General features: G+C 34.7%; 1 protein-coding gene across 5 annotated transcripts in view; it reads left to right on the top strand.

The window, feature by feature from the left end:
- The window catches only part of MDGA2 (MAM domain containing glycosylphosphatidylinositol anchor 2), an 820,633-nt gene that overhangs the window by 626,738 nt on the left and 168,172 nt on the right, over window positions 1-25,723 (top strand). For all 5 annotated transcript variants that reach the window (XR_014015308.1, XM_081227678.1, XM_081227679.1 and 2 more), the window contains one exon: window positions 3,140-3,433. Coding sequence is in view for 4 of the 5 variants with exons in the window: in XM_081227678.1 (XP_081083804.1) it covers window positions 3,140-3,433 (294 nt within the window). In the remaining variant the exon portion in view is untranslated. The remainder of the gene's footprint in view (window positions 1-3,139; window positions 3,434-25,723) is intronic.

The raw sequence follows: 25,723 nt of genomic DNA, 5'->3' as shown, positions 1-25,723 counted from the left end.
TTTGGGGATTTGCAAGACTTTTGGAAAATAGTAGTAGGCTGCAATCATTGACTGGAAGAACTTTGGGGTAAAGTTACAGTTCACATTATAAACATGCAAAACAGAGAGATATTTATGAGAACAAACAAAATCTCCTGACAGAAAAATTATGATAATAATTTAGAGCATTCTAGAAAATGGAAAATTTAATGTGGAGAGAGAGAGAAGTCTATAAAAACTATGACAAGTTTTAAGACCTTCTTGTCCAAGAAAGTTGCAAAGAAAATGTTAACTCTGAAATCAAGATTTAAAAAGCCTCCTGGAAGAGATGGAAAATAAACTTTATTTTAATTAGGCTTTGGTGTTTATTTTAAAATGAGCAAATTTATTCAAAAATCAACTTGTAACTTACCTAGATTGAAACTGAGGTTTACATTTCTATAATTTTGATTACATAGGGAGAAAAGTTTATCTAACAAATGAATAACATACATTAACAAGGGAGTTTTTGAACTATCTAGTATGATAAACTTAAAAAAAATGTAGCTAGTCAAAGATCTGTTTTTGTTAGACTGGCCTAATTTAATAAGATCTTTGAATATTCATCTTATTAAGTTAGAAAATAGATACTTATTATTAGCCCCACTTCTGTCTTTAACTTTTTACTGTTTGTTCCTATAGTCAGAACACTAATAACCTTGGAGCTGGTAAAGTATAAATTCTTAGTTTCAAAAATGAAGCAATTCATACTCAGAGTGCTTAAGCTTGGCAAAGGTCATGTGGTTTGTTTTTGGAAAGGATGAAATCTTCTGATTTCAAATAATAACATTCTATTAAATAATCTTTTAATGTATAATTTTTTCTCATTTATTTCACATAAATGTATCATAATTTGGATATTTATTTGGAGTGGTATATCTTATAAGAAGTTTTGACTTGTATACGGGAATTATTCTCATACAGGTAGATACAGATATTTAAAATAGTCATATAAGATGTAAGACAGATAGATCAGGTAATTTGCAACATATGTGTTATTTACTCCCTCACATTTCTACCTTGACTCTTTTTTATTGTCCCTGAGAGAGTAACCAAGAGATGGGCAGGTAAAACTGGTCCAGTTTGTCCATAAGAACAGACTAATTATGAGCAAGAGGAGTCCAGTACTAACTCAAGTTATTCATTCCAGACACCATACTTCACTGGAGCCTGCTTCAGGGTTCATATCTCTACATTGGCCACCTGCTATAAATTGGCCTCAGTTTGAGTTCTGTTCAAAATATTAATCCTTTCATTCTCAGTGTTCTCATTTGTTAAATTTTAATATTAAATATTTGATCCTAGGATTGTCATGAGAATTAATGAAAATGTAAAATCCCTAACTATGCCTGGCACACAATAGGAGCATAATTAATGTTAAATGCTGAGGTTATTGCTGTTATTCTGTGTCCTTTCTCATGGAGGGTGAATAAATACTGCAGCTTCTTTTAATCCTATTGTTACTAGATGATGCTTATTTAGAATTGCATCATTCCCTGGTGGTTCACTTCAAAAAGAACAAATTATTTAACTAAATTATTTAGTTGTTTATATTTACAAGAGTAAATTATCTAATCATGTAGGTTTTAAAAATGCAGCCATTTTTAAACATGTTTTTTGTTAATGCCAGTTCCTAGAATATATATATATCTACTTCAAGAAGACAGTGGTTAGTGTTTCATATTTTCTGATTTCTAAGATGCTAGCATTATTTACTTTGTTTTTTTAATTAGAAGTAAATGAAGGAATTAAATGAAAAAGACATGAAGATATTTAAATAGCAAGATAACTAATTCTCATATCACTTTGTACTTAAATTTATTTTTCTCTATGTGTAATAAAAAGGAACAACATTTCAATATTAGTTGAAAAATACTTTAAAAAATAATTATATTTGTTTTTGTTCCTGGGCACTGGAGCACAATAATGCTAGAAGGGAGAATAAAACCTTTGCCTTTTTGTCCATATTCAGTATTAACTCCAAAGAGGGGAAGCATATGACATTTATCACAATGATAGAATTATTCATATATTTCTGGTTATTATTATTCTGCCCTTCTAATTTAGCCCATGCTTTTTTGATAGATATCCCATTGCATAAATACTTTTGAATTCATATACATTTGTATGAGAAATAAAAGTCTTCCAGTGGAACAGGTGATATTGTTTGTAGGAAAACTCATTGAGTAGTATTTGCCTCTTATTAGTTCATTTTTCACCAAACCCTAACATAAATATATTCCAGCACAGTAAGGTAAGTTCCTGTAAAATCAATCTAATTTTCTCATAAATATCTTCAGTAAAATCAGAAATTAGCTTTACTTGAGAAAATTAATTTCTTAGATTATTGAAATATATTTTTGAAAACTCACTTAAAATTAATTTTACAGAAATAGTGACAGCATCATGACAAACTATGTACAGTGATCTCAAAATCTTAAAGTGAAATCATTTGAAATTAAAATGTCAAAAATATTAAAAGTCAAAAAGAACAATACACTGGATTGTCAGAGTATGGCATTGCAGTCAGTTGTTCCATTTCATTTCCTCGAGGGAAAAAAGGAATCCTAAACCTTAGCAGTTTGGCAACAGTTTCTAAACCAAATCTAGAACTTCTGGTTTTATATCAGAGGTTCTTCTTTTTCTCTTTCCTATTGCATTTACTGTGCCTGCTAAGTCTATAATGTCCCTTATCCCTTTCTTATAGCATCCTTGGATAAGAGATAACAGCATAGGAAGCAGAAGACTGAAAAGCTAAATCTTACCTCAGCAAGTAGGATCACTCTTCTGTGAAATGCAGATCTTAAAGACCCAGTTAATGGCTGATAATGACAAGTCATTGAGTAGATTGTTCTTATGTTGACCATTCATGTTCCAATGTAATGCTTTATTTATTTTGCTAATGTTTGAAGACCTCATTTGAGAAAGTTCTACGAAAACAATTTAGAATTATTTTAAGTGAGGGTAAGTGCCACCTATCTCCAAGGTCTCTGTAATTTTTGTCATCTGAATTGTCACACATCTTCAACCATCAGAAGTTGTTTCCTTATGATTTTCTGTGTTTGAATATGCTTTACCAGTACATACTAACCTTGAAAAATTTTCTTTTTCCCATTTCAAGTTCCACCCAATCTGACTGTTCCACAGGAAAAATCACCTTTGGTCACCAGAGAAGGAGACACAATAGAACTGCAGTGTCAAGTAACTGGAAAACCTAAACCCATCATCCTTTGGTCTAGAGCGGATAAAGAAGTTGCAATGCCTGATGGGTCAATGCAAATGGAGAGTTATGATGGAACACTGAGGATTGTGAATGTATCTAGGGAAATGTCAGGAATGTACCGATGTCAGACCAGCCAGTACAATGGATTTAATGTGAAACCAAGAGAAGCCTTGGTGCAGCTCATCGTGCAGTGTAAGTACTTTTTTTTCTATGTATTTCGAGATTGGGGGGACAAGGGAAGAAAATGAGGTGATTTTTGGAATTGGATTAGTACACAATATTTCTACATTATTGCTACCCAATTTAAACTATAATTTCCCTAAATCTGCCTATTACTTGAACTAATACTCACTAATGGAAAAAGAATTGTATTAGTGTGTGTGTGATGATTATGATGGTGTTATGTCATTGGTTAATGCCAAAGAATCAACAAGCCTAATGGTTAAATACTGGCCATGTGCAACGAAGCAAAATGGAGTTTGGAAGTAATTGCTAATTCAGATTATAATACTCTTTTGTTTTCATAGTTTATGTTTCTGCTTCAGAAATTGCGTGTCCTTTGCCCAAATTATCCACCTATTTCAAGGCATCCCTTTGCTTAAATTGTGGAGACCTAATCATTGCAATGCTGTGTGCAATCTGAAGTTGTAAGAGTAGATTACATAATTATCTAGTAATATATAGATAATTCAGGCAGATATTAGGAACTAAAGTTTTGCTTGACTTTCTCCACAGATAATTGTTTAACTGTGAGAGCTGAATATGATAGATTTTTAACTATTTTCAATGAAATCACTGTTAGAGTTCTAACAAAAAAAATGCAGACATACTGTGCTTTGTATTTGCTTTTAGTATTAAAAATACCTAAATTCATGATATTAAGAAGTTTAACAATGTCACTGGTGTGGGTTATTAGAGGATGATGCCCTGGTATTTTGGATAGCAGGTAGTGTGGATACTGTTAAAGAGAAGAAGCAAACTAAACACAATCTGTTCAAACTCCAGGAGTGTTGCTGTACATTTTAGTTGATGTATTATTTGTTAACTACATGGCGGCAAAGTCTTCAAGGAAAAGAATGAAGTAGATGAAACTATACACTTCAATAAGCAATGATGTTGTTTTCTTTCAGTGGTTCTTCTGTAACTTGGAAAATAGCAATTAGTCCAAAATGTCTATTTTTATATAAGACTTAAGGATGCTGGCAGATTAGATTATCTGACTTTAAATTTGGAAGGATAATTGAGATATGGAAGGATTATGTTTGGGGCAGGTAACAACACATGCACTTATGTATGAGGAGTATGAGTGGTGAGAGGAGCTATGTTCTGGGTGCTGCTTAACCATTCCCTGTCCCTGTTCTTTAGAAACTCAGATTTCAGTCTGCTGTTTATCCTATAAATATGCAAACTTATATTTGTCAAATATCTTGGCTGATTTCCAACTGATTACTAGTTTTATCTCTAAAGAATGCAGCTTTTAGGTGGCAAGTTCCATTCCACAGTTTAATATTACATTTTTTCCTCACTGGCCTTTATACACATGATAATAAGCTCATGGGTAGGAGGTTCACATGAAAACAGGTTTCAGAAAGAAAAAAAAAATTTTTTTTAACGAAACCTCCCCTTAATTCTCCAAAAAATAAGAGACGCTCAGGTAACCACAGAGGAAATTGATACAGTTTGGAGCACCTCATTCGTATTGGTAATCACAGGATTGTGTGCTTCCTCCGGAGTTATGCACCAAGCTTCAGTGTTCCTAAAGCCACAGGGCAATTCGTTTTCACCCTGCTCACACTCTCTGGGGAAGCTGTGAAACCCACTGGCTCTAGGGAATTTTAAATTGAAGCTTCAAGAACCGGGATCTCTTATCTCCATAGAAATAGAATATACTGACTTCCAGGATTCTATTGACAACCTAAATTTCCTTTTTTTTTTTTTTTGCTTCCTAATAAATTTCATAGATAATAAGTTCAGCACAAGATCTTAAAATTCAATCCTATAATAAAACATGAAGATAACTACTGACACAGTTGTCTCTAGTGTCACAAGGATTTAATTGACTGAAAGCCATCAGTAGACATAGGCAAAGCCGAGTTCATTTAATGTAGAGAAAAAGATCTGCATCCCAAGGTGACTTTGCAGAGCAGGGGGTATAATCTAACAGCACTTCGTCTCAGAGGCAACTTCCCTGGCCTATCCAGAAAGGTGGCTGGATGCCAGCAGTCTTGCCAGTTTCAGATAAGGATGCCATCATGTCTTTCAAAAAGCTTCATTTCATGTATTCCCAACTCTTCTGAAGAATCTAGTTATGTGTCTGAGCATTTGCCAGGTACAAAAACTGGTAAGAACTCCAGAATATGTCTGAGTCAAGCATTCATTTTCCAGGCACATAATCCCTGCTAGTAGGCCCAGCTTGCAAGCCTACCTAAACCTTATTCCTGCAAAACTAGCCATGTAGGAATTCTGATACATTTTTTAAATCATAAATATTTTAACTTTTATGGTGACTTCTTAAAAGTATTAAAATAATATGGTATTTGTGCTTAACTGGAATAGCCATGCTACAAGTGAGAATTCATATAGAATATAAAATATTAAGTTATTTTCATACACACATGCACACAAGTATACATATATATGTGCATGTGTTTATGTCATCCTCAGCAATTAGTTACATCGTTGCATAACAAACTATGCTTTGTATATCTTGTGTTCCCAGCATAATATATTTTACATTATAGCTATTCAGAAAATGTGTTGAGTAAATATGTTATGATAACAAATGTAATAAGAATATTTATATACACACACACACATACATCTTGCTTCTTGCATAACTAGTTCTTATTATTTAGGTTTCAAGAGTATCTGAGGACTTGTTGCATAACAGTTGTTTTTCTTTTTTTTAAATCTTTACTGGAGTATAATCACCTTAAAATGGTGTGTTAGTTTCTGCTTTATAACAAAGTGTCAGCTATACATATACATATACACCCATATATCCTCCCTCTTGCGTCTCCCTCCCACCATCCCTATCCCACCCTTCTAGGTGGTCACAAAGCACTGAGCTGATCTCCCTATACTATGTGGCTGCTTCCCACTAGCTATCTATTTTATATTTAGTAGTATAAAATAAAGTCCATGCCACACTCTCACTTCGTTGCAGCTTATCCTTCCCCCTCCCCATGTCTTCAAGTCCATTCTTTACGTCTGAATCTTTGTTCCTGTCCAGCCCCTAGATTCTTCAGAACTTTTTTTTTTTAGATTCCACATATATGTGTTAGCATACAGTATTTATTTTTCTCGTTCTGACTTACTTCCCTCTGTATGACAGACTCTAGGTCCATCCACCTCATGACATATAACTCAATTTTGTTTCTTTTTATGGATGAGTAATATTCCATTATATATATGTGTCACATCTTCTTTAACCATTCATCTGACGATGGACACTTAGGTTGCTTCCATGTCCTGGCTACTGTAAATAGAGCTGCAGTGAACATTGTGGTACATGACTGTTTTTCAATTATAATTTTCCCAGGGTATATGCACAGTAGTGGGATTGCTGGGTTGATTGGTAGTTCTACTCTTAGTTTTTTAAGGAAACTCCATACTGTTCTCTATAGTGGCTGTACTAATTTACACTCCCACCAACAGTGAAAGAGGGTTTCCTTTTCTCCACACACTCGCCAGCATTTATTTTTTGGAGATTTTTTGATGATGGCTATTCTGACTGGTGTGAGGTGACACCTCATTGTATTTTGATTTGCATTTCTCTAATGATTAGTGATGTTGACCATTCTTTCATGTGTTTGTGGTCAGTCTGTATGTCTTCTTCGGAGAAATGTATATGTAGGTCTTCTTCCCATTTTTGGATACTTTTTTTTTTTTTTTTTGATATTGAGCTGCATGAGCTGCTTGTAAGTTTTGGAGATTAATCCTTTGTTAGTTGCTTCATTTGCAAATATTTTCTCCCATTCTGAGGGTTGTCTTTTCGTCTTGTTTACAGTTTCCATTGCTGTGCGAAAGCTTTTAAGTTTCATTAGGTCCCATTTGTTTATGTTTGTTTTTATTTCCATTTCTCTAGGAGGTGGGTCAAAAAGGATCTTGCTGTGATTTATGTCATAGAGTGTTCTGCCTATGTTTTCCTCCAAGAGTTTTATAGTGTCTGGCCTTATATTTATCTCTTTATCCATTTTGAGTTTACTTTTGTGTATGGTGTTAGGGAGTGTTCTAATTTCATTCTTTTACATGTAGCTGTGCAGTTTCCCCAGCACCACTTATTGAAGAGGCTGTCTTTTCTCCATTGTATATTCTTGCCTCCTTTATCAAAAATAAGGTGACCATATCTGTGTGGGTTTATCTCTGGGCTTTCTATCCTGTTCCATTGATCTATATTTTTGTTTTTGTCCCAGTACCATACTGTCTTGATTACTGTAGCTTTGTAGTACAGTCTGAAGTCAGGGAGCCTGATTCCTCCAGCTCTGTTTTTCTTTCTCAAGATTGCTTTGCCTATTCGGGGCATTTTGTGTTTCCATACAAATTGTGAAATTTTTGTTCTAGTTCTATGAAAAATGCCATTGCTAGTTTGATAGGGATTGCATTGAATGTGTAGATTGCTTTGGGTAGTATAGTCATTTTTGCAGTGTTGATTCTTCCAATCCAAGAACATAGCATGTATCTCCATCTGTTTGTATCATCTTTAATTTCTTTAATCAATGTCTTATAGTTTTCTGCATACAGTTCTTTTGTCTCCCTAGGAAGGTTTATTCCTAGGTATTTTATCCTTTTTGTTGCAATGGTAAATGGGAGTGTTTCCTTAATTTCTCTTTCAGATTTTTTCATCATTAGTGTATAGGAATGCAAGAGATTTCTGTGCATTAATTTTTTGTCCTGAAACTTTACCAAATTCATTGATTAGGTCTAGTAGTTTTCTGGTGGCATCTTTAGGATTCTCTATGTATAGTATCATGTCATCTGCAAACAGTGACAGTATTACTTCTTCTTTTCCAATTTGTATTCCTTTTATTTCTTTTTCTTCTCTGATTGCCATGATTAGGATTTCCAAAGCTATGTTGAATAACAGCGGTGAGAGTGGACACCCTTGTCTTGTTCCTGATCTTACAGGAAATGCTTTCTGTTTTTCACCATTGAGAATGATGTTTGCTGTGGGTTTGCTGTATATGGCCTTTATTATGTTGAGGTAGGTTCCCTCTTTGCCCACTTTCTGGAGAGTTTTTATCATAAATGGGTGTTGAATTTTGTCAAAAGCTTTTTCTGCATCTATTGAGATGATCATATGGATTTTATTATTCAATTTGTTAACATGGTGTATCACATTGATTGATTTCCATATATTGAAGAATCCTTGCATCCCTGGGATAAATTCCACTTGATCATGGTGTATGATCCTTTTAATATGTTGTTGGATTCTCTTTGCTAGTATTTTGTTCAGGATTTTTGCATCTATATTCATCAGTGATATTGGTCTGTAATTTTCTTTTTTTGTAGTATCTTTGTCTGGTTTTGGTATCAGGGTGATGGTGACCTCATAAAATGAGATTGGGAGTGTTCCTTCCTCTGCAATTTTTTGGAAGAGTTTCAGAAGGATAGGTGTTAGCTCTTCTCTAAATGTTTGATAGAATTTGCCTGTGAAGCCATCTTGTCCTGGGCTTTTGTTTGTTGGAAGACTTTTAATCACAGTTTCAATTCCAGTGCTTGTGATCAGTCTGTTTATATTTTCTGTTTCTTCCTGGTTTAGTCTCAGAAGGTTTTGGTTTTCTAAGGATTTGTCTATTTCTTCCAGGTTGTCTAATTTATTGGCATAGACTTGCTTGTAGTAATTTCTCATGATACTTTGTATTTCTGCAGTGTCAATTGTTACTTCTCTTTTTTCATTTCTAATTGTTGATTTGAGTCTTCTCCCTTTTTTTTCTTGATGAGTCTGGCTAATGGTTTATCAATTTTCTTCATCTTATCAAAGAAGCAGCTTTTAGTTTTATTGATCTTTGCTATTGTTTCCTTCATTTCTTTTTCATTTATTTCTGATTTGATCATCATGATTTCTTTCCTTCTGCTAACTTTGGCGGTTTTTTGTTCTTCTTTCTCTAATTGCTTTAGGTGTAAGGTTAGGTTGTTTATTTGAGATGTTTCTTGTTTCCTGAGGTAGGATTGTATGGCTATAAACTTCCCTCTTAGAACTGCTTTTGCTGCATCCCATAGGTTTTGGGTTGTCGTTTTTTCATTGTCATTTGTTTCTAGGTGTTTTTTGATTTCCTCTTTGATTTCTTCAGTGATCTCTTGGTTATTAAGTAATATATTGTTTAGCCTCCATGTGTTTGTCTTTTTTGCAGTTTTTTTCCTGTAATTGATATCTAGTCTCAGAGCATTGTGGTCAGAAAAGATACTTGATACGATTTCAATTTTCTTAAATTTACCAAAGCTTGATTTGTGACCCAAGATATGATCTATCTTGGAGAATGTTCCATGAGCACTTGAGAATAAAGTGTATTCTGTTGTTTTTGGATGGAATGTCCTATAAATATCAATTAAGTCCATCTTGTTTAATGTATCATTTAAAGCTTGTGTTTCCTTTTTTATTTTCATTTTGGATGACCTGTCCATGGTGAAAGTGGTGTGTTAACATCCCCTAATATGATTGTGTTACTGTCAATTTCCCCTTTTATGGCTGTTAGCATTTGCCTTATATATTGAGGTGCTCCTATATGGGTGCATAAATATTTACAGTTCTTATATCTTCTTCTTGGATTGATCCCTTGATCATTCGGTAGTTTCCTTCTTTTTCTCTTATAATAGTCTTTATTTTAAAGTCTATTTTGTCTGATATGAGAATTGCTACTCCAGCTCTCTTTTGATTTCCATTTGCATGGAATATCATATTCCATCATCTCACTTTCAGTCTGTATGTGTTCCTAGGTCTGAAGTGGGTCTCTTGCAGACAGCATATGTATAGGTCGTGTTTTTATGTCCATTCAGCCAGTCTGTGTCTTTGATTGGAGCATTTAATCCATTTACATTTAAGGTAATTATCAATATGTATGTTCCTATTACCATTTTCTTAATTGTTTTGGGTTTGCTATTGTAGGTCTTTTCCTTCTCTTGTGTTTCCTGCCTAGAGAAGTTTCTTTAACATTTGTTATAAAGCTGGTTTTATGGTGCTGAATTCTCTTAGCTTTGCTTGTCTGTAAAGATTTTAATTTCTCCATCAAATCTGAATGAGATCCTTGCTGGGTAATCTTGGTTGTAGGTTTTTCCCTTTCATCACTTTAAATATGTCCTGCCACTCCCTTCTGGCTTGCAGAGTTTGTGCTGAAAGATCAGCTGTTAACTTTATGGGGATTCCCATGTATGTTGTTTGTTGTTTTTCCCTTGCTGCTTTTAATATTTTTTCTTTGTGTTTAATTTTTGATAGTTTGACTAATATGTGTCTTGGCATGTTTCTCCTTGGATTTATCCTGTATGGGACTCTCTGCGCTTCCTGGACTTGATTAACTATTTCCTCTCCCATATTAGGGAAGTTTGCAACTATAATCTCTTCAAATATTTTCTCAGTCCCTTTCTTTTTCTCTTCTTCTTCTGGGGCCCCTATAATTTGAATGTTGGTGCATTTAATATTGCCCCAGATGCCTCTGAGACTGTCCTCAATTCTTTTCATTCTTTTTATTCTGCTCTGCAGTAGTTATTTCCACTATTTTATCTTCCAGGTCACTGATCCATTCTTTTGCTTCAGTTATTGTGCTATTGATTCGTTCTAGAAAAGTTTTAGTTTCATTTATTGTGCTGTTCATCATTGTTTGTTTGCTCTTTAGTTCTTCCAGGTCATTGTTAAATGTTTCTTGTATATTCTCCATTATATTTCCAAGATTTTAGATCATCTTTAATATCATTAGTCTGAATTCTTTTTCAGGTAGATTGCCTATTTCCTCTTCATTTGTTTGGTCTGGTGGGTTTTTACCTTGCTCCTTCATCTGCTATGTGTTTCTCTGTCTTTTCATTTTGCTTAACTTACTGTGTTTGGGGTCTCCTTTTCGCAGGCTACAGATTCATAGCTCCCGTTGTTTTTGGTGTCTGTCCCCAGTCGCTAAGGTTGGTTCAGTGGGTTGTGTAGGCTTCCTGGTGGAGGTTGCCTGTGTTCTGAAGGATGAGGCTGGATCTTTTCTTTCTGGTGTGAAGGACCGCATCCAGTGCTTTGTTTTTTGTTGTTTCTGTGACCTTATTATGATTTTAGGCAGCCTCTCTGCTAATGGGTGTGGTTGTGTTTCCGTCTTGCTAGTTGTTTGGCATAGAGTGTCCAACACTGTAGCTTGCTGGTCGTTGAGTGGAGCTGAGTCCTGGCGTTGAGATGCAGATCTCTTTGAGAGCTTTTGCTCTTTGATATTACATGGAGCCGGGAGGTCTCTGGTGGACCAATATCCTGAACTCAGATCTCCCACCTCGGAGGCACAGGGCTGACACCTGGCCGAAGCACCAATACCCTGTCAGTCACATGGCTCAGAAGAAAAGTGAGAAAGAGAAAGAAAGAAAGAAAGAAGAGAGCAACCAAACCAAAAAACAAATCCACCAATGATAACAAGCGCTAAAAACTATACTTAAAAAATAATAATAAAATAAAAATAACGGACAGACAGAACCCTCGGATAAATGGTAAAAGCAAAGCTATACAGACAAAATCACACACAGAAGTATTCACATACACACTCACAAAAAGAAAAAATGGGAAAAAATACATATATCGTTGCTCCCAGAGTCCAGTGCCTCAATTTTGGGATGATTCGTTTTCTATTCAGATATTCAACAGATACAGGGTACATCTAGTTGATTGTGGAGATTTAATCCCCTGCTCCTGAAGCTGCTGGGAGAGGTTTCCCTTATCTTCTTTGTTTGCACAGCTCCTGGGGTTCAGCTTTGGGTTTCCGCCCCCTCTGCGTGTAGGTCGCCTGAGGGCATCTGTTCCCCACCCAGACAGCAGAGGGTTAAAGGAGCAGCTGATTAGGGGGCTCTAGCCCACTGAGGCTGGGGGTAGGGAGCTTTGTGGAATGCGGGGTGAGCCTGCGGTGGCAGAGGCCAGCATGACGTTGCAACAGCCTGAGGCCCGGTGTGTTCTCCTGGGGAAGTTGTCCCTGGATCACAGGACCCTGGCAGCGGCAGGCTGCACAGGCTCCCGGGAGGGGAGGTGTGGATAATGACCTGTGCTTACACAGGGGCTTCTTGGTGGCAGCAGCAGTGGCCTTAGCGTTTCATGCCCGTCTCTGGGGTCCGCGCTGATAGTCACGGCTTGTGCCTATCTCTGGAGCTGGTTTAGGTGGCGCTCTGAATCCCCTGTCCTAGCGCACCCTGAAACAATGTTCTCTTGCCTCTTAGGCAGTTCCAGACCTTTTCCTGGACTCTCTCCCAGCTAGCTCTGGCGCACTCGCCCCCTTCAGGCTATGTTCACGCAGCCAACCCCAGTCCTCTCCATGGGATCTGACCTCCGAAGCCCGAGCCTCAGCTCCCAGCCCCCACCTGTCCTGGCCAGGGTGAGCAGACAAGCCTCTCGGGCTGATAAATGCTGGTCGGCACTGATCCTCTGTGCAGGAATCTCTCTGCTTTGCCCTCCGCACCCCTGTTGCTGCACTGTCCTCTGTGGCTCTGAAGTTTACCCTCCACCACCCACTGTCTCTGCCAGTGAAGGGGCTTTCTAGTGTGGGGAATCTTTTCCTCCTTCACAGCTCCCTCCCAGTTGTGCAGGCAGATCTCCTCCCTATTCTTCTGTCTTTGTTTTTTCTTTCGCCCTACCCAGGTTCGTGGGGAGTTTTTTGCCTTTTGGAAAGTCTGAGGTCTTCTGCCAGCGTTCAGTAGGTATTCTGTAGGAGTTGTCCCACATGTAGATGTATTTCTGATGTATTTGTGGGGAGGAATGTGATCTCCATGTCTTACTCTTCTGCAATCTTGAAGGTCTCTCGCATAATAGTTTGATAGCTGAAAACATCCAAGTGTATGAAGGGAGAAGATTTCAGTTATTCTAACCCTTACAAGACACTTGAACTCTACAGTTTAGTTTATTAAGGTCTCCTTTCTTAAAATGTTTATTACACTGTTAAATTGTAGGACAGTCTATTCTAGGACAAAATATGTATATATATGCACACACAATATGTATACATAAACACATATATATTTATAGATAACTAATCAATTTTGAAATATAAAAGAATGAAACAGAGATGGTCATAATAAATAAGAAACAAAAACAAATGTCTTTAAGGCATTTTTTTCTCATTAAGTTTTAGTTGTGTCCAATTAAACAATAACCAATCAAAAGGATTAAAGGACCAAAGAAAAAATTGTATTAGGCCTTTGATGAGCATAGGTTTAAGGACCTAAATATAAATAGTATAAATGCTTTCATATTACATAAAAAAGTTGAACAGTACATTTAATTTAATGTTCTGAATCTTCAAATGAGATTTATTCTGAGCCCATGTGTTAAAATAATAGAGCAATTCTTTTATTAAAACTTTTTCAATTATTTACTATCTCCAATTAATTTTCTTCTTAAAATGTGTGGATAAAGATTTAACAAGTGACAGAAGCCTAGAGGTATTTTACAGCATTTTATATCTTACTAAGAGTTGCTTAATCACCGTAATGAAATTGTTTAAGTTATTAGATTTTTGTGCACATTGCTCGTTCCTTAAAAGCTGAAGGTTTATTTTATAATATTTTTAATTTCTATGATTGCCAATTACTACAAATGATATAGACCAGAATAGGAAGTTGCAAATACAAGATTTTGAAAAATAGTGGTTTAAAATTCATCTAAATTTTTTTAAAATGCTAGATGAAATTGCAATGTGTATTGTAGACTTTTTAACAGACCTTTAAATATTCAGCCACTATTTAACTTAATTTCACTTACATGTTTTTGAAAATGTATAACAGTTCTTTTAACTTTTTTGCTTATATTTATGTGAAGCAGTATTAGAATAGAATTATTGAAAATAAAAATGTTGGATAGGTTAATTGATTAATATCATTTAAAAATTATAGTATGTATAGAGCTTACTGAACAAAACTAGAACAATTTCCTAAACAAAATAGCAGTAGTAAAAGTTATTTTTAAATTCATCAGTAGAACACTGATCATTTGAATACTGATTAAGTAAAAATGCCATTGGAAGAATATATTCAAATATTAAATGAAGAAATTAAGATATGCCTATTGTCTTCCTAAAAGAAATTATTGCTCTTTCTTATATTTATATTATAGATGTATACATATTACATACTGTGATTTTAATTTCATAAGCTGTAACATTTTATTTTTATTTATTTATTTATTTATTTTCGGTACGCGAGCCTCTCACTGTTGTGGCCTCTCCCGTTGCGGAGCACAGGCTCCGGACGCACAGGCTCAGCGGCCATGGCTCACAGGCCCAGCCGCTCTGGGGCATGTGGGATCTTCCCGGACCAGGGCATGAACCAGTGTGCCCTGCATCGGCAGGCGGACTCTCAACCACTGCGCCACCAGGGAAGCCCAACATTTTATTTTTAATAAAAGCTATACTTTAAATGATTTTATCTCAAAGCACTAGTAAAATCTTTTAGAGAAGTGAGTGTATTTTGAAGTACATTTCCTTGAAAATCAGGTGAAGAAGATAAATACTGTATTGGATGTTAGTTTTATATTAAATGCTTTATTATCTATAGACACATGTATTGTACCTACAAGTAAAGATAAGATATTTCTGTTATAAAATATAAAATACACACTAAAAACCAAAAACTGACAATAATGTTAAAATGTATTTAGTAACCATCTTTCAGCTGCCTTCAAATGAGTTTTCATGTACCCTTTACTTACAATTTCTATTTACCAAATGAAGAAAAATTATGAAAGAAAATAATCAGAGCTATTGAAAGACCCCATGTTCCTCACCTATTTCCAAAACAAGACCGAATTTTGTGAAGAGGAGGGAGCCAGAGATCAGAGTTTTATCACTTATTCTTTTTCTCAAGTAATTTAGTGAAGTGTGTATGATTATTACTTTCAATCAAAATGAATATTCAACCAAAGCAGAACACCATGAACCTTATAAAGAAAAAGAAAATTAAAGATAGATTGGAATGTAATGTAACAGATATGCTCACTATTGTTAGATGTATTACTGAGTAATTTTCTGTAGTGTTGAGATATACAGAATGACTGTGTTGAGCAAGTATAACTACTTTTTGGATTTTTTCAAAAGCAAAACTGCTCTGCAAATATTGTGACTAGAGATTGATCTAAAGCTAATATAAGAGACTAATATAAGCTAATAATATAAGAGGTAAATATTGATTAAAGAGGAAACAAGGAAGCAGTTTGCCATATTCACAAAGGAAGATGTTAAAGCCTATCCAAAGGAATTTATAAGTGAATGAATAAGAATTTTAACTTAAAAGAACAATAAAATGCCTTCTAGCATAGCCTAGAATGCTCTCCTTATTCAGATGTGTTCCTTTTTTTTTTTTTTTTTTTTTGGTGTTAATTCAGCCAGTCTCTTCTTAGCCTCATAGACATGGTAATTTGGTGTTGCCTCTGTAGTAGATTCCTATTCCTCCCTTCTCCTGTTCCCACCAACTCTTCAATTCTTTTTCACCATTTAAGTCTTGACTCAGTCCTCCCTCTTTAGGAAGCCCCTTGGTGACTGAGAAGAGGGCCCTCCTTGATAGCCTTGTGGACACTGGCATTTAGTCTGCACAAGTTAGAACTTCAAAGCGAAACTTCATTTTGAACATACATATTAGATGATAAACTTCTTTCAAAATCATTGGTTATTATTTCACTGTTGCCTTCATCAAAACTCTCTTTACTATTGCTTATAGAATTAGTTTGAGTGTTAATTAAATACTATATATGTGGCCCTTTTCCAAAATCTTAATTTCTCTGAGCTTTAGTTTTCTATTTCCAAGAAAAGAAAAATGTTTTCCATTTTCAATTAATTAACATTTATTTGAAATAATTTTGCAAAGCAACTAGAACATTGCTTACCATGCAGCACAAAGTCGAAATTATGATTATCATTTTAATATATCATTTCTGGTATCTTTTAATGAAAAGAATCAATTTTCTTGTAAATTATTTCTCCTATACCCCATGTTACTCTTTACTATTTTTTTTTTTTCTAAAGACTGTTGATCCATTCCTACTATAACTTAAGCGCTTTGTGGGCCTAAGCAACTCTTACATTTCTAGCACCACAGCAGTTGTAAAATTGGTAGATTCTTGATTAACTGATCCATTTCCAGGGTCTCTGTACTTGGGAAAAGTTTAAAGCTAAACCTCTGCTAATAAGAAATTTAAAATTTTATCTTCTCAACTGAATGTAGGTTGGGGAAAGCTTTTACGTTTACTAAGAAAATACTTAATATTTTAAGCATTCATTTTTCATATTTTAACATTAATGATTATTAAATAGAACTCAGCATTTATTACACACTGTTCCTTTCTTTGAATTAAGTGGTCATATTTGTTCTTCTGATGTTTGCAACAGTTATTAGAAACATTAATCAACTGAACCTTGAGGCAGTGTTAATATTTTGAAAACATTATTATTTGTGCTATTTTCTCCCATCCTACCTTCCCCACCCCAAGGTAGTTAAGATCTTTTCTTTAAAAAGAAGAAACAATAGCTGTATACGATGGTGTATAATTTAAACTGTATAAAATAAACTCTAAAATATTTATTTCAAGTCAATATGTCATATAAATATACTTCACCTCATTTCCCAGCAGATTTAATGAGAAATTATAATGGAGCTGCATTGAAAACAGATTTGTTTAAACATTTTATTTTTATGTTCCTCTTGAATATTTGAAATTTGAACTTCCCAAGTGAATATGATATTTTGCAGAGTCTTTATGATGAATATACTTTAGCTGAACTCCTGCCTTCCTGGGCTATCCCCTTTCTCCCTGTTTCTCACTCTTTCAGAGAATACAGCAGGGTATTTAATCTAAGGAAATTCTCAGAGACAGTAGAAACTCTCCCACACTAAAGAGCTTCTCAATGTAGAGCACAGACAAGATGTCTTTACTGAGCCATGGATCACAGATTACCTGGAAAGAGGATCGGTTTGTCAAGTATATGCATCTTGTAAAAAAAAATACATGCATAATTTTTCCCCTAGTTCCATCTCTGCTTCTATCTTCATGTAGATACAACCATAGTTTAATATTTAGAAAAAAAACCTTTCATTAATAGTTTTATTTTCAGCATCTAAGCAAAGAAGTGAGATAGGGACCAACCAGCTTAAACAGAATGATTAAAAGTATTGACAACTTAACTCAGACAAATTTTTATTTATTGATGTTGTCAGCTAAGTACTTCTGCCTACCCCCGTTGTGCAGAAATGAATTTAAGATGATTGTAGTATTTCCATGATACTGAAAAGATCATTTTCTCCCTTGAAAGCCTTCAGATATGTGATTAGATTAAATGTATTTTGAATGAAGAAGGTTTACGTTGCCTCTTTCCCTGAGTCTTCTCTCCTTCCCCCTTCCTCACTTTATGGAAATATATTCTGTAAGAGAGGTGAACATAAACACGTTTGTAAATATATATGTGTAACTACAAAAACCTGTGCCTTTTTAATCTTTCTTAGTTAAAAAAGGATTTATCTCTCATCCAAAAATAAATGTATTCTTCCCAAATATAGAATTTATTGTCTATAAATTGTCTAAACACTGTGCTTTTCTCCCATGAAAATAAAAAGGTAATAATAATAAACCATTAAAATAAATCACACATAGAGGTTTACAATAATATATCCCATAAATGTGCTTGTGACTTCATCAATTTATTTTATAAAACACCCCCCTATGAAATGTTCAATGCAGAGGGCAACATAAGGTATGCAAAAGACATGACTCTCCGGTTAGGAAAAAAAGCACAAGCACTTCAGAAGTTAGGTAACAATGTAAGAAATTGAATGGCAAAAAGCCACTTCAGTCAGTGCATGATAAAATCATCTGGAAGTGAGAAATCAAAGACCAGTATTGTGAAAGGAAGACATGACTTCCTATTTCTCCAGCAAGAGAGACACAGTTACCAAAGTTTAATCCATTTACAAACATTGTTCATATAGAATTTTGGCTTACATGTTGTTGTTAACAGTTTTATCTTTATTTATTATCAATTGTTTGATCCAATATCATATTTTAATATTTAATACCAGCCAAAGATTTTTGCATATATTATATTATTTGGGGTTATATTATATTATATTATATTATATTAATAACTTTTAACCTAGTAGTGAGCTCCTCTATTATATAACCTACCAGAGGGTCTTCTTGGTTCAACTACATTCAGACTCGTGGGGTTACTGTAGACACATATGGAATCAAATTCACTTTGCAGATATAAGACAGGAACCACAGCTTGCCAGCATGTCCTCCCATCCCTACTTCTGGGGACACTTGAAAATTCTGAAAACATTTTTGATTGTCATAATTGGGGAAGGAGGGATACCACTGGCGTCTGCTGCGTAGAGTCCAGAGGTACTGCTAAATGTCTCAAACGCATAGAACTCCCAACAGGGAATTATTCTTCCCAAAATGGAATTTTCTGTTGTGTGTGGGGGCTATCTTGTTAATGTTAGGATCTTTGGAGGTGTCCCTGGCCTCTAATCTTGAGATGCCAGTAGCACTCCCTTCCCTCATGTCATGACAATAAAAAATATCTCCAGACGTTGCTAAGAGTTTCTGATGGGCAAAATTATCCCAAGTTGGGAACCTCTGCCTAGATGATGGCACATATATAAGGAGACAAGATCTATGTAATTTGGGGATTGGAACTCTGGCAAATCCTCTGCCCCACAGGAACCAAAGTCTCTATGTCTCTTGTAACAAACCTATAGGTATAACTTCCAGAGTCCCTGAAGCTACAAGAGTCACTAACTACACTAAGCTTGAAGTTAATGTCTTCCTATCCAATATTAGCATTCCTCTCAATCCAGAATCAATTTAATACAGAAATGTTGCCTAAAATCATAGCTGACATTCTTCCCTTTTCACCGAGAGCACAGCTAGAACTTTAAAAGGTCAGATTCTCATGCAGGAGGGAATTTTTTTTTCATTTTTTCAAATTCATCTACTCTCTTCATCTGCCATGTTAAACTTTCTTAGTAATTCTTTTGCTCTAGTATTTTTCTTCATTTGGTTGTAATAATTACAGTTATGTATATTATGCAAGTATTGTTTCTAATATACCTTACTTTTTTTCTCTTAACTTGCTTTTTGACTCATTTTCTGTGTACTGCTGTGCTTATGTTCTCTCTTTGTTGGTCTTTTGGCTTTGTATCTGGGTTTGGGAGGAAGTAGCTGTATTTTATTCATGGATCATTTTGATCATCTTTTGAATTCCTTTCTTCTGGCAAACGCGTATTTCCTTGAAGCCCTAAAGATTCTAGTAGACAAAAGCAATAGTTTTTCAAAAGGAAACTTATGCTGACCACGCACTGTGAATTTCAAAGAAATTCTCCATTGATTTCACACTTATTAGACTTATTTTAAATGTGGAAATTACTTTCTTCTTAGTTACAAACTATTTCCAAAGAGAAAAAAGTCAAATAATGTTCTTGAAAATTAGTGAATACATGGACTTTGTTCTTAATATTGTTTCTCAATGAATTAAAATTATTGTTTTTCTTGAGAAGAAAATTATGTAGCTTGAGTACCTTTCTTAAATTTAAGAGGGATTTAAACTTATAAAATTAATAAGGGGAAGAAAATGTTCAAAATTAAGCAGGAAGTTGAAAAATATTTAAGAAAAATGAGACAATTTCTTAGCATTTAAATTATTTGCATTGAAATGTATGGATGAAATGGCAGAAGTAATCTGACATTTCTTCAGTTGTTCTAAGTTTTTTTCTGCTTGTCAGTGTCAGTATTTTCCCTGGTGATCCTAGTGTTTTAAATATATGTTCTTAAACATAAACTAACCGCTTTGTGTACAATATAAGACGATAAATATAGCACTTTTTAATTCAGTTAAAAATATAGGGCTTCTCTGGTGGCGCAGTGGTTGAGAGTCCGCCTGCCGATGCAGGGGACATGGGTTCGTGCCCCGGTCCGGGAAGATCCCACATGCCGCATAGCGGCTGGGCCTGTGAGCCATGGCCGCTAAACCTGCGCGTCCGGAGCCTGTGCTCCGCAATGAGAGAGGCCACAATGGTGAGAGGCCTGCGTACCACAAAAAAAAAAAAATATATATATATATATATATATATATATATAAGTAATCTGAGTATATGAAGTTTTTGCTTTAAGTGCTGACTTCAAACCCTAAGGTACAAATGTATCAATCAATCACACTTATAAATAGATATAGATGCATATTATGCAAATATGTAGAGAAAGATAAATACATATGATGCATATCTATCTAACTCAATGTTGGCTCCATGAAGAGGGCATGTTTATTGAGTGAACACTCATTACTGTTAATGCATTCTTCTTTGTCTTTTATGATGCCGTACGTGCTAGTTTTGTTTTTACCTTCCAGTCTTGTGTTTATTGCTGTTTATCCTTCCTTTCTCCAAATCAGGCTTTGGTCCTATTGTTCTCTTACTCTGCACTTTCTCACTTGGCAATATAATGACTTAAGCCATCACTGTTGTGCAGATCTTCCCCACATTTATATCTGAGACATTCAGCCAGCTTCTGTGAAATTCCCACTTAGTTTCCTGATGAATTCTAAAATCTAATGTGACTGACATTAAACTTTATAATTATTCCCCTTAATTATTTTTCTCCTCTTGAATTCCCTGTCCCACCTTAAAGGATCTCTCTCCTCTCTGTTACCAATATTAGAGTCACTATTCTATCTTCCCTTTTCCCCCATATGCATTTAAAAATTAGAATATTGGATTCTGAAATTAGACATGTGGTTTAAATTCCAGCTTGGCTACTTTAACCATAATTTCTCTCAATATTTGTTTTTTATATCTGTCATAATGGAGATTTATTTTCATTGTATCATAAATTTACCTGAGGATTAAATTAAATGATGCCTGAGATGTCTTTAGCCCAGTGTTTCACACATAGATAGTACTTCCTAAATATTAGCTGTTATTTCTCAAAACATTCTCTGAATTCATTCCTGCCTCTCTAGTTGAACTGTCATTTTCAAAGGGAGGCCCTTTTATCTCCTGCAAGAAATTCCTACTATTTTTCCCCATCTCTGATCTTCCCTTTCCTCTCAGAACATTGATGTTGGATGAATGTTTCTTTATGAGCCGGGAACACTGTCAGATGAAACTGACAGAAAATTCTTGTCTTTTATGGGCAAGAAAGTATAGTGGGTTTCAGGAGCTTAAATGTTTAACCTTTAGCTCCATCCTCTGTTTACTTTATTTAGTGGTTCTCATTATTTCCAGCTACATCTGAAACAAACAAAAAAACAAACAAACAAACTTGCCCTCTTTTGCCTCTCATCAAGGATTAACTCCAATGGGACATGATTTACTTGGCTTGGATAACCAAGCCAAATTCATGAAAAGGCATGAATGCAAGAATTGATTGTTCTCTCTCTGTTCAAAGACTCTATATGACTACTCATTACCTGTGATTCAATGTTCAGACTCCTAAACTGGAGAACAAGATCCTTCACCCTTCTCTGAGATCATATACCATATTCCAGTCAAGGTGAACAGTTCATCATCCTGTGTACTTTTGAATTTGGTGCTTTTTGTAATTTCATTTCCTCTCTCATAAATATCCTTAGAGTCACCTCTATGAGCTCACTCTTTACCACCTTCAAAGCAACAGTCAAATGCCTTTTCTCTAATGGTATCCTCCAAAACCTCCAGCTATGTGTAATCTTTTTATCCTGTAAATCTGACCCTTTTTCTGTTCTTAATAATGTTAACCTTTCAACTACTAATTGATATAGGTATACATATAGATATAGATTTTATCTGTATCTATCTATTATATCTATACATGCATGTCTCTGTTCTCTCTCCCTTTTTTCTGTCTTTTTCTCATTAGAGTATAAGCTCTTCCCTTTATGAATCATAATTACTTCTTCCAAAAGAGCCTAGATCACTAAATGCATTAGTTAATGTATATTTGAAATACGTACTCCTGACTTTGGCCATGTTTTTCAGTTACAGTTTTGTTAATGAAAATATAACACTACACATAGTTTTTACCATAACTATGAATATGGGTACACTCTGGAATAGGGGAGAAATAGGAGACTATAAATTGTAGGATAGATTCTAAATCTGGCACTGGGTTCTAATTCTAGTAGTGACATTTTTAATTGTGTGACTTGTCTCAGTCTCTACCACCAGTTTCTTTATGCAAATGAAGAACTTAGTAAGATGATCTCTTAGCAGTATGCGGACCTCTCACTGTTGTGGTCTCTCCCGTTGCAGAGCACAGGCTCCGCACGCGCAGGCTCAGCAGCCATGGCTCACGGGCCCAGCCGCTCCGCGGCATGTGGGATCTTCCTGGACCAGGGCACGAACCCATGTCCCCTGCATCGGCAGGTGGACTCTCAACCACTGCACCACCAGGGAAGCCCAATCTCTTGGTATTCTTGAAGTTTCAAATTGTTACCAACAAACCATTACAGTTAATGTATATGTCACAGAAAACACATATTCTAGTAATCGTTTCAGGAATCTCCTAGAAACCACATACTTGAATTAAAAAGATACATGGATTAAAACATTTCATCACATAAATACCCAGGGTTAAAATAATTCGGATGTCTATTCTAAGTGAAAGACGAGAGTAAAAAAATTAAAAAAAAAAAAAAAGATAACTTGGAGACTAGAGGCACCTATAATTATATGTGCTTGGCTGTTTTGCATCTCTTGCATCTAGAGAGTACAATGTGTTTGAAATCTTACTGTAAAAGCATTCTTGGTACATATAATTACAAGATTTCAGTGTCTGATAAATTAAAATTTTTAAAGTTTATTAAAGCTGTTGTGAATTTTACCTGAACCGTTCCCCTTTTTTAATAAATTATGATTAACTTCATTTTATAATAACAATGGTCACTAGGTACAGTACTGGATGCATATGCTAGTCCAAACATCATGCATACAAATATGTGTTATTTTACAATTACTTATGTTTACAGACTTTGGATCTACTGTCTGGTTCCTTTTTGAAAAAAATAACACCAGAATACTTGGTAAATCAAATTAAATCATTTTATTTTTGTGTGTATGTCTGTTTCTATGTAGATATCCTTTGCAGCTTATCTGTAAAGAAGATAAATTTTACAAAGCACTGAAAAGGTATGGTAGCTTGAAAATTAGTACTTCTCTCTCAAAAGTGATTTTATGTCAAGTGCCTGATTTTAAAATTAGATTACCTGTTGGCTTTAGCAAGTGTATTTTTTTTTTGAGAAGTTCCCAAGTCTTTTTTAATAGAACAATCTGTTAAAAGAAGTTCTGCTTCCAGTATTTAAAATATATGACTTCATTTGGGTTAAAAAAAAAGAAAAAGAAAAAACAAATTTCTTCAGTATACACATTGTATTTGTCTGGATTTGAAAAATATTTTAATTGAAATAGTCATTTTGACCTTGGGCTACACCCAAAGTAGCATGTAATAAATCATGTGACAACACTACAAGAGTTGTGTGTCGTTTCCTCCAATAGTCTTGGGAAAGCATGATTATTTTCTTAGGTAGCTTTGGAAGAGTCTTACCTTCAGAAAGTCTGTCTGTTTGTCTGTCTTTTCCTCCCCCACCCCGTGTCCTCTTCTCTCCCCTCCTCATATGTATATACACACACATACATACATACATATTTCCTTTTAGGTGATTATAATTTGAGCCTATTGCTCCTTGTTTGAAGATGGAACACATCTTGCCACTCTCTGTTTTAAATAATCAGACTGGTTTTCTCTAGAATTCTACATGAAAAATTCTTGACCTTTTCCATTCTTCATATTCCTGAAGATGAGCACCAAGCCATCCCATGTTATGGAATACACATGGTCCCAATTTGTAGCTTGGCCATAATTCTTGGGTTTTCACATTGGTGACTAAATAAACCAGTGTTTCTTAAGAATCATATTTGATCTTATAACCCCCAACTATAGGCTCCAATAATTTAATATTTCATATTTTCATTAGTTCATCTACAGAATTACTTAACACTGATGTGTTTATTCATGTGATTGTTAGATAGATTCTCCTAAATGAAAAAAAATAGATCTGATTATCTGAATATGAATACTGTTTGTTGACACTTGATATCAAAATATCAGTGCCTTGAATTTTCAGCTTTAATGTTGAATGTGGGCCTGAAAACCTGGGGTTAATCTGTCTATAAAATTCAAATAAAGATTCTGTATTCAACTGAATATACTAAAACTAATAGGAATAGAAGTGTATGTTCTCTCCCTTTTAGCAATAGTAATACTACATAAATTCAGTGTAGATAAGATGCTAGTTTTTGGAAGTGTTTCATCTCTTTTGCCAAATAAATAATTTGACTTTATTTCTCCATATAAAATATTCATTGTTCCAAATCCCTTTATACATTGTTAAAGCAAAAATTAAAAGAAAACAATAACAAACAATAAACTGACATAAAAAAATAAAGCCAAATTACAGAAGAACATTTACTTGTAGTGTATCTTTTATGCCTCACCATGACTGTTTTGTATACTTCCTTTTTCCTGTGTTTTGCTCAAAACAATGACTATTCTTCCTATATTATAAACTCAAACATTGGCATTGTTTTGACTCCTGGCTTATATATGTTTATTACTAAATGCTTCATTCTTTTCCAAGGTAATGAAACTGTTTCTCTTTTCCTTGTTTCACTTTAATCAGTATTCAAATGGGGAAGTTTAATCCAATTCAGTCAATAAATATTTACTGATAACCTATGAATTTTTGTGCTAGACTAAGGGAAGTTTTCAAATAAGAAAGAAAAGTAGTGTGTATGCCAAGTAAGATAATAATGTAATGTAGAACCAGACAAAAACGGTTAACGTAAGTTATATAACAGGTACCATATGAGCACAGAAGAGGGGGTGGTTTTAGCTAATTATGCTTTGTCCTGACAGCCATATATGTTCAGTATATATTTTTACATTTGAATTCACCAATACTGATAGATATAAATATGAATGTATAAAAGTTTTATTTCAATTCTCTCACTTCATTTTTATTCTCTCAACATAAACTTTATAAAATGATTTGAGCCCTACAATTAATTATGGGATGTTTCCTAGCCTGCCTCCTTAATATTTCTAAGAATTTTGGGGGTTCTTAATTCTGTGAATCTCTCACTCTGAATTCCTCCTGTGTTCTCAGCATTCCCCTCACCATCATCCCTCCCTTAGCAAATCATAATTTTCCCCTCACATAATTTAATTTATTGGACATAATCCCTCTTCCTCATTTCCCTCAAACAGTATTAATCTAACTTTGAGAGGCAGAACAGATTACTGAAGCT

The sequence above is a fragment of the Mesoplodon bidens genome (assembly GCF_964165515.1).
Source record: "Mesoplodon bidens genome assembly, chromosome: 3".
Lineage (NCBI taxonomy): Eukaryota > Metazoa > Chordata > Mammalia > Artiodactyla > Ziphiidae > Mesoplodon > Mesoplodon bidens.
The sequence above is the reverse complement of the archived record's forward strand: the minus strand, read 5'-3'. Positions and strand labels throughout refer to the sequence as shown.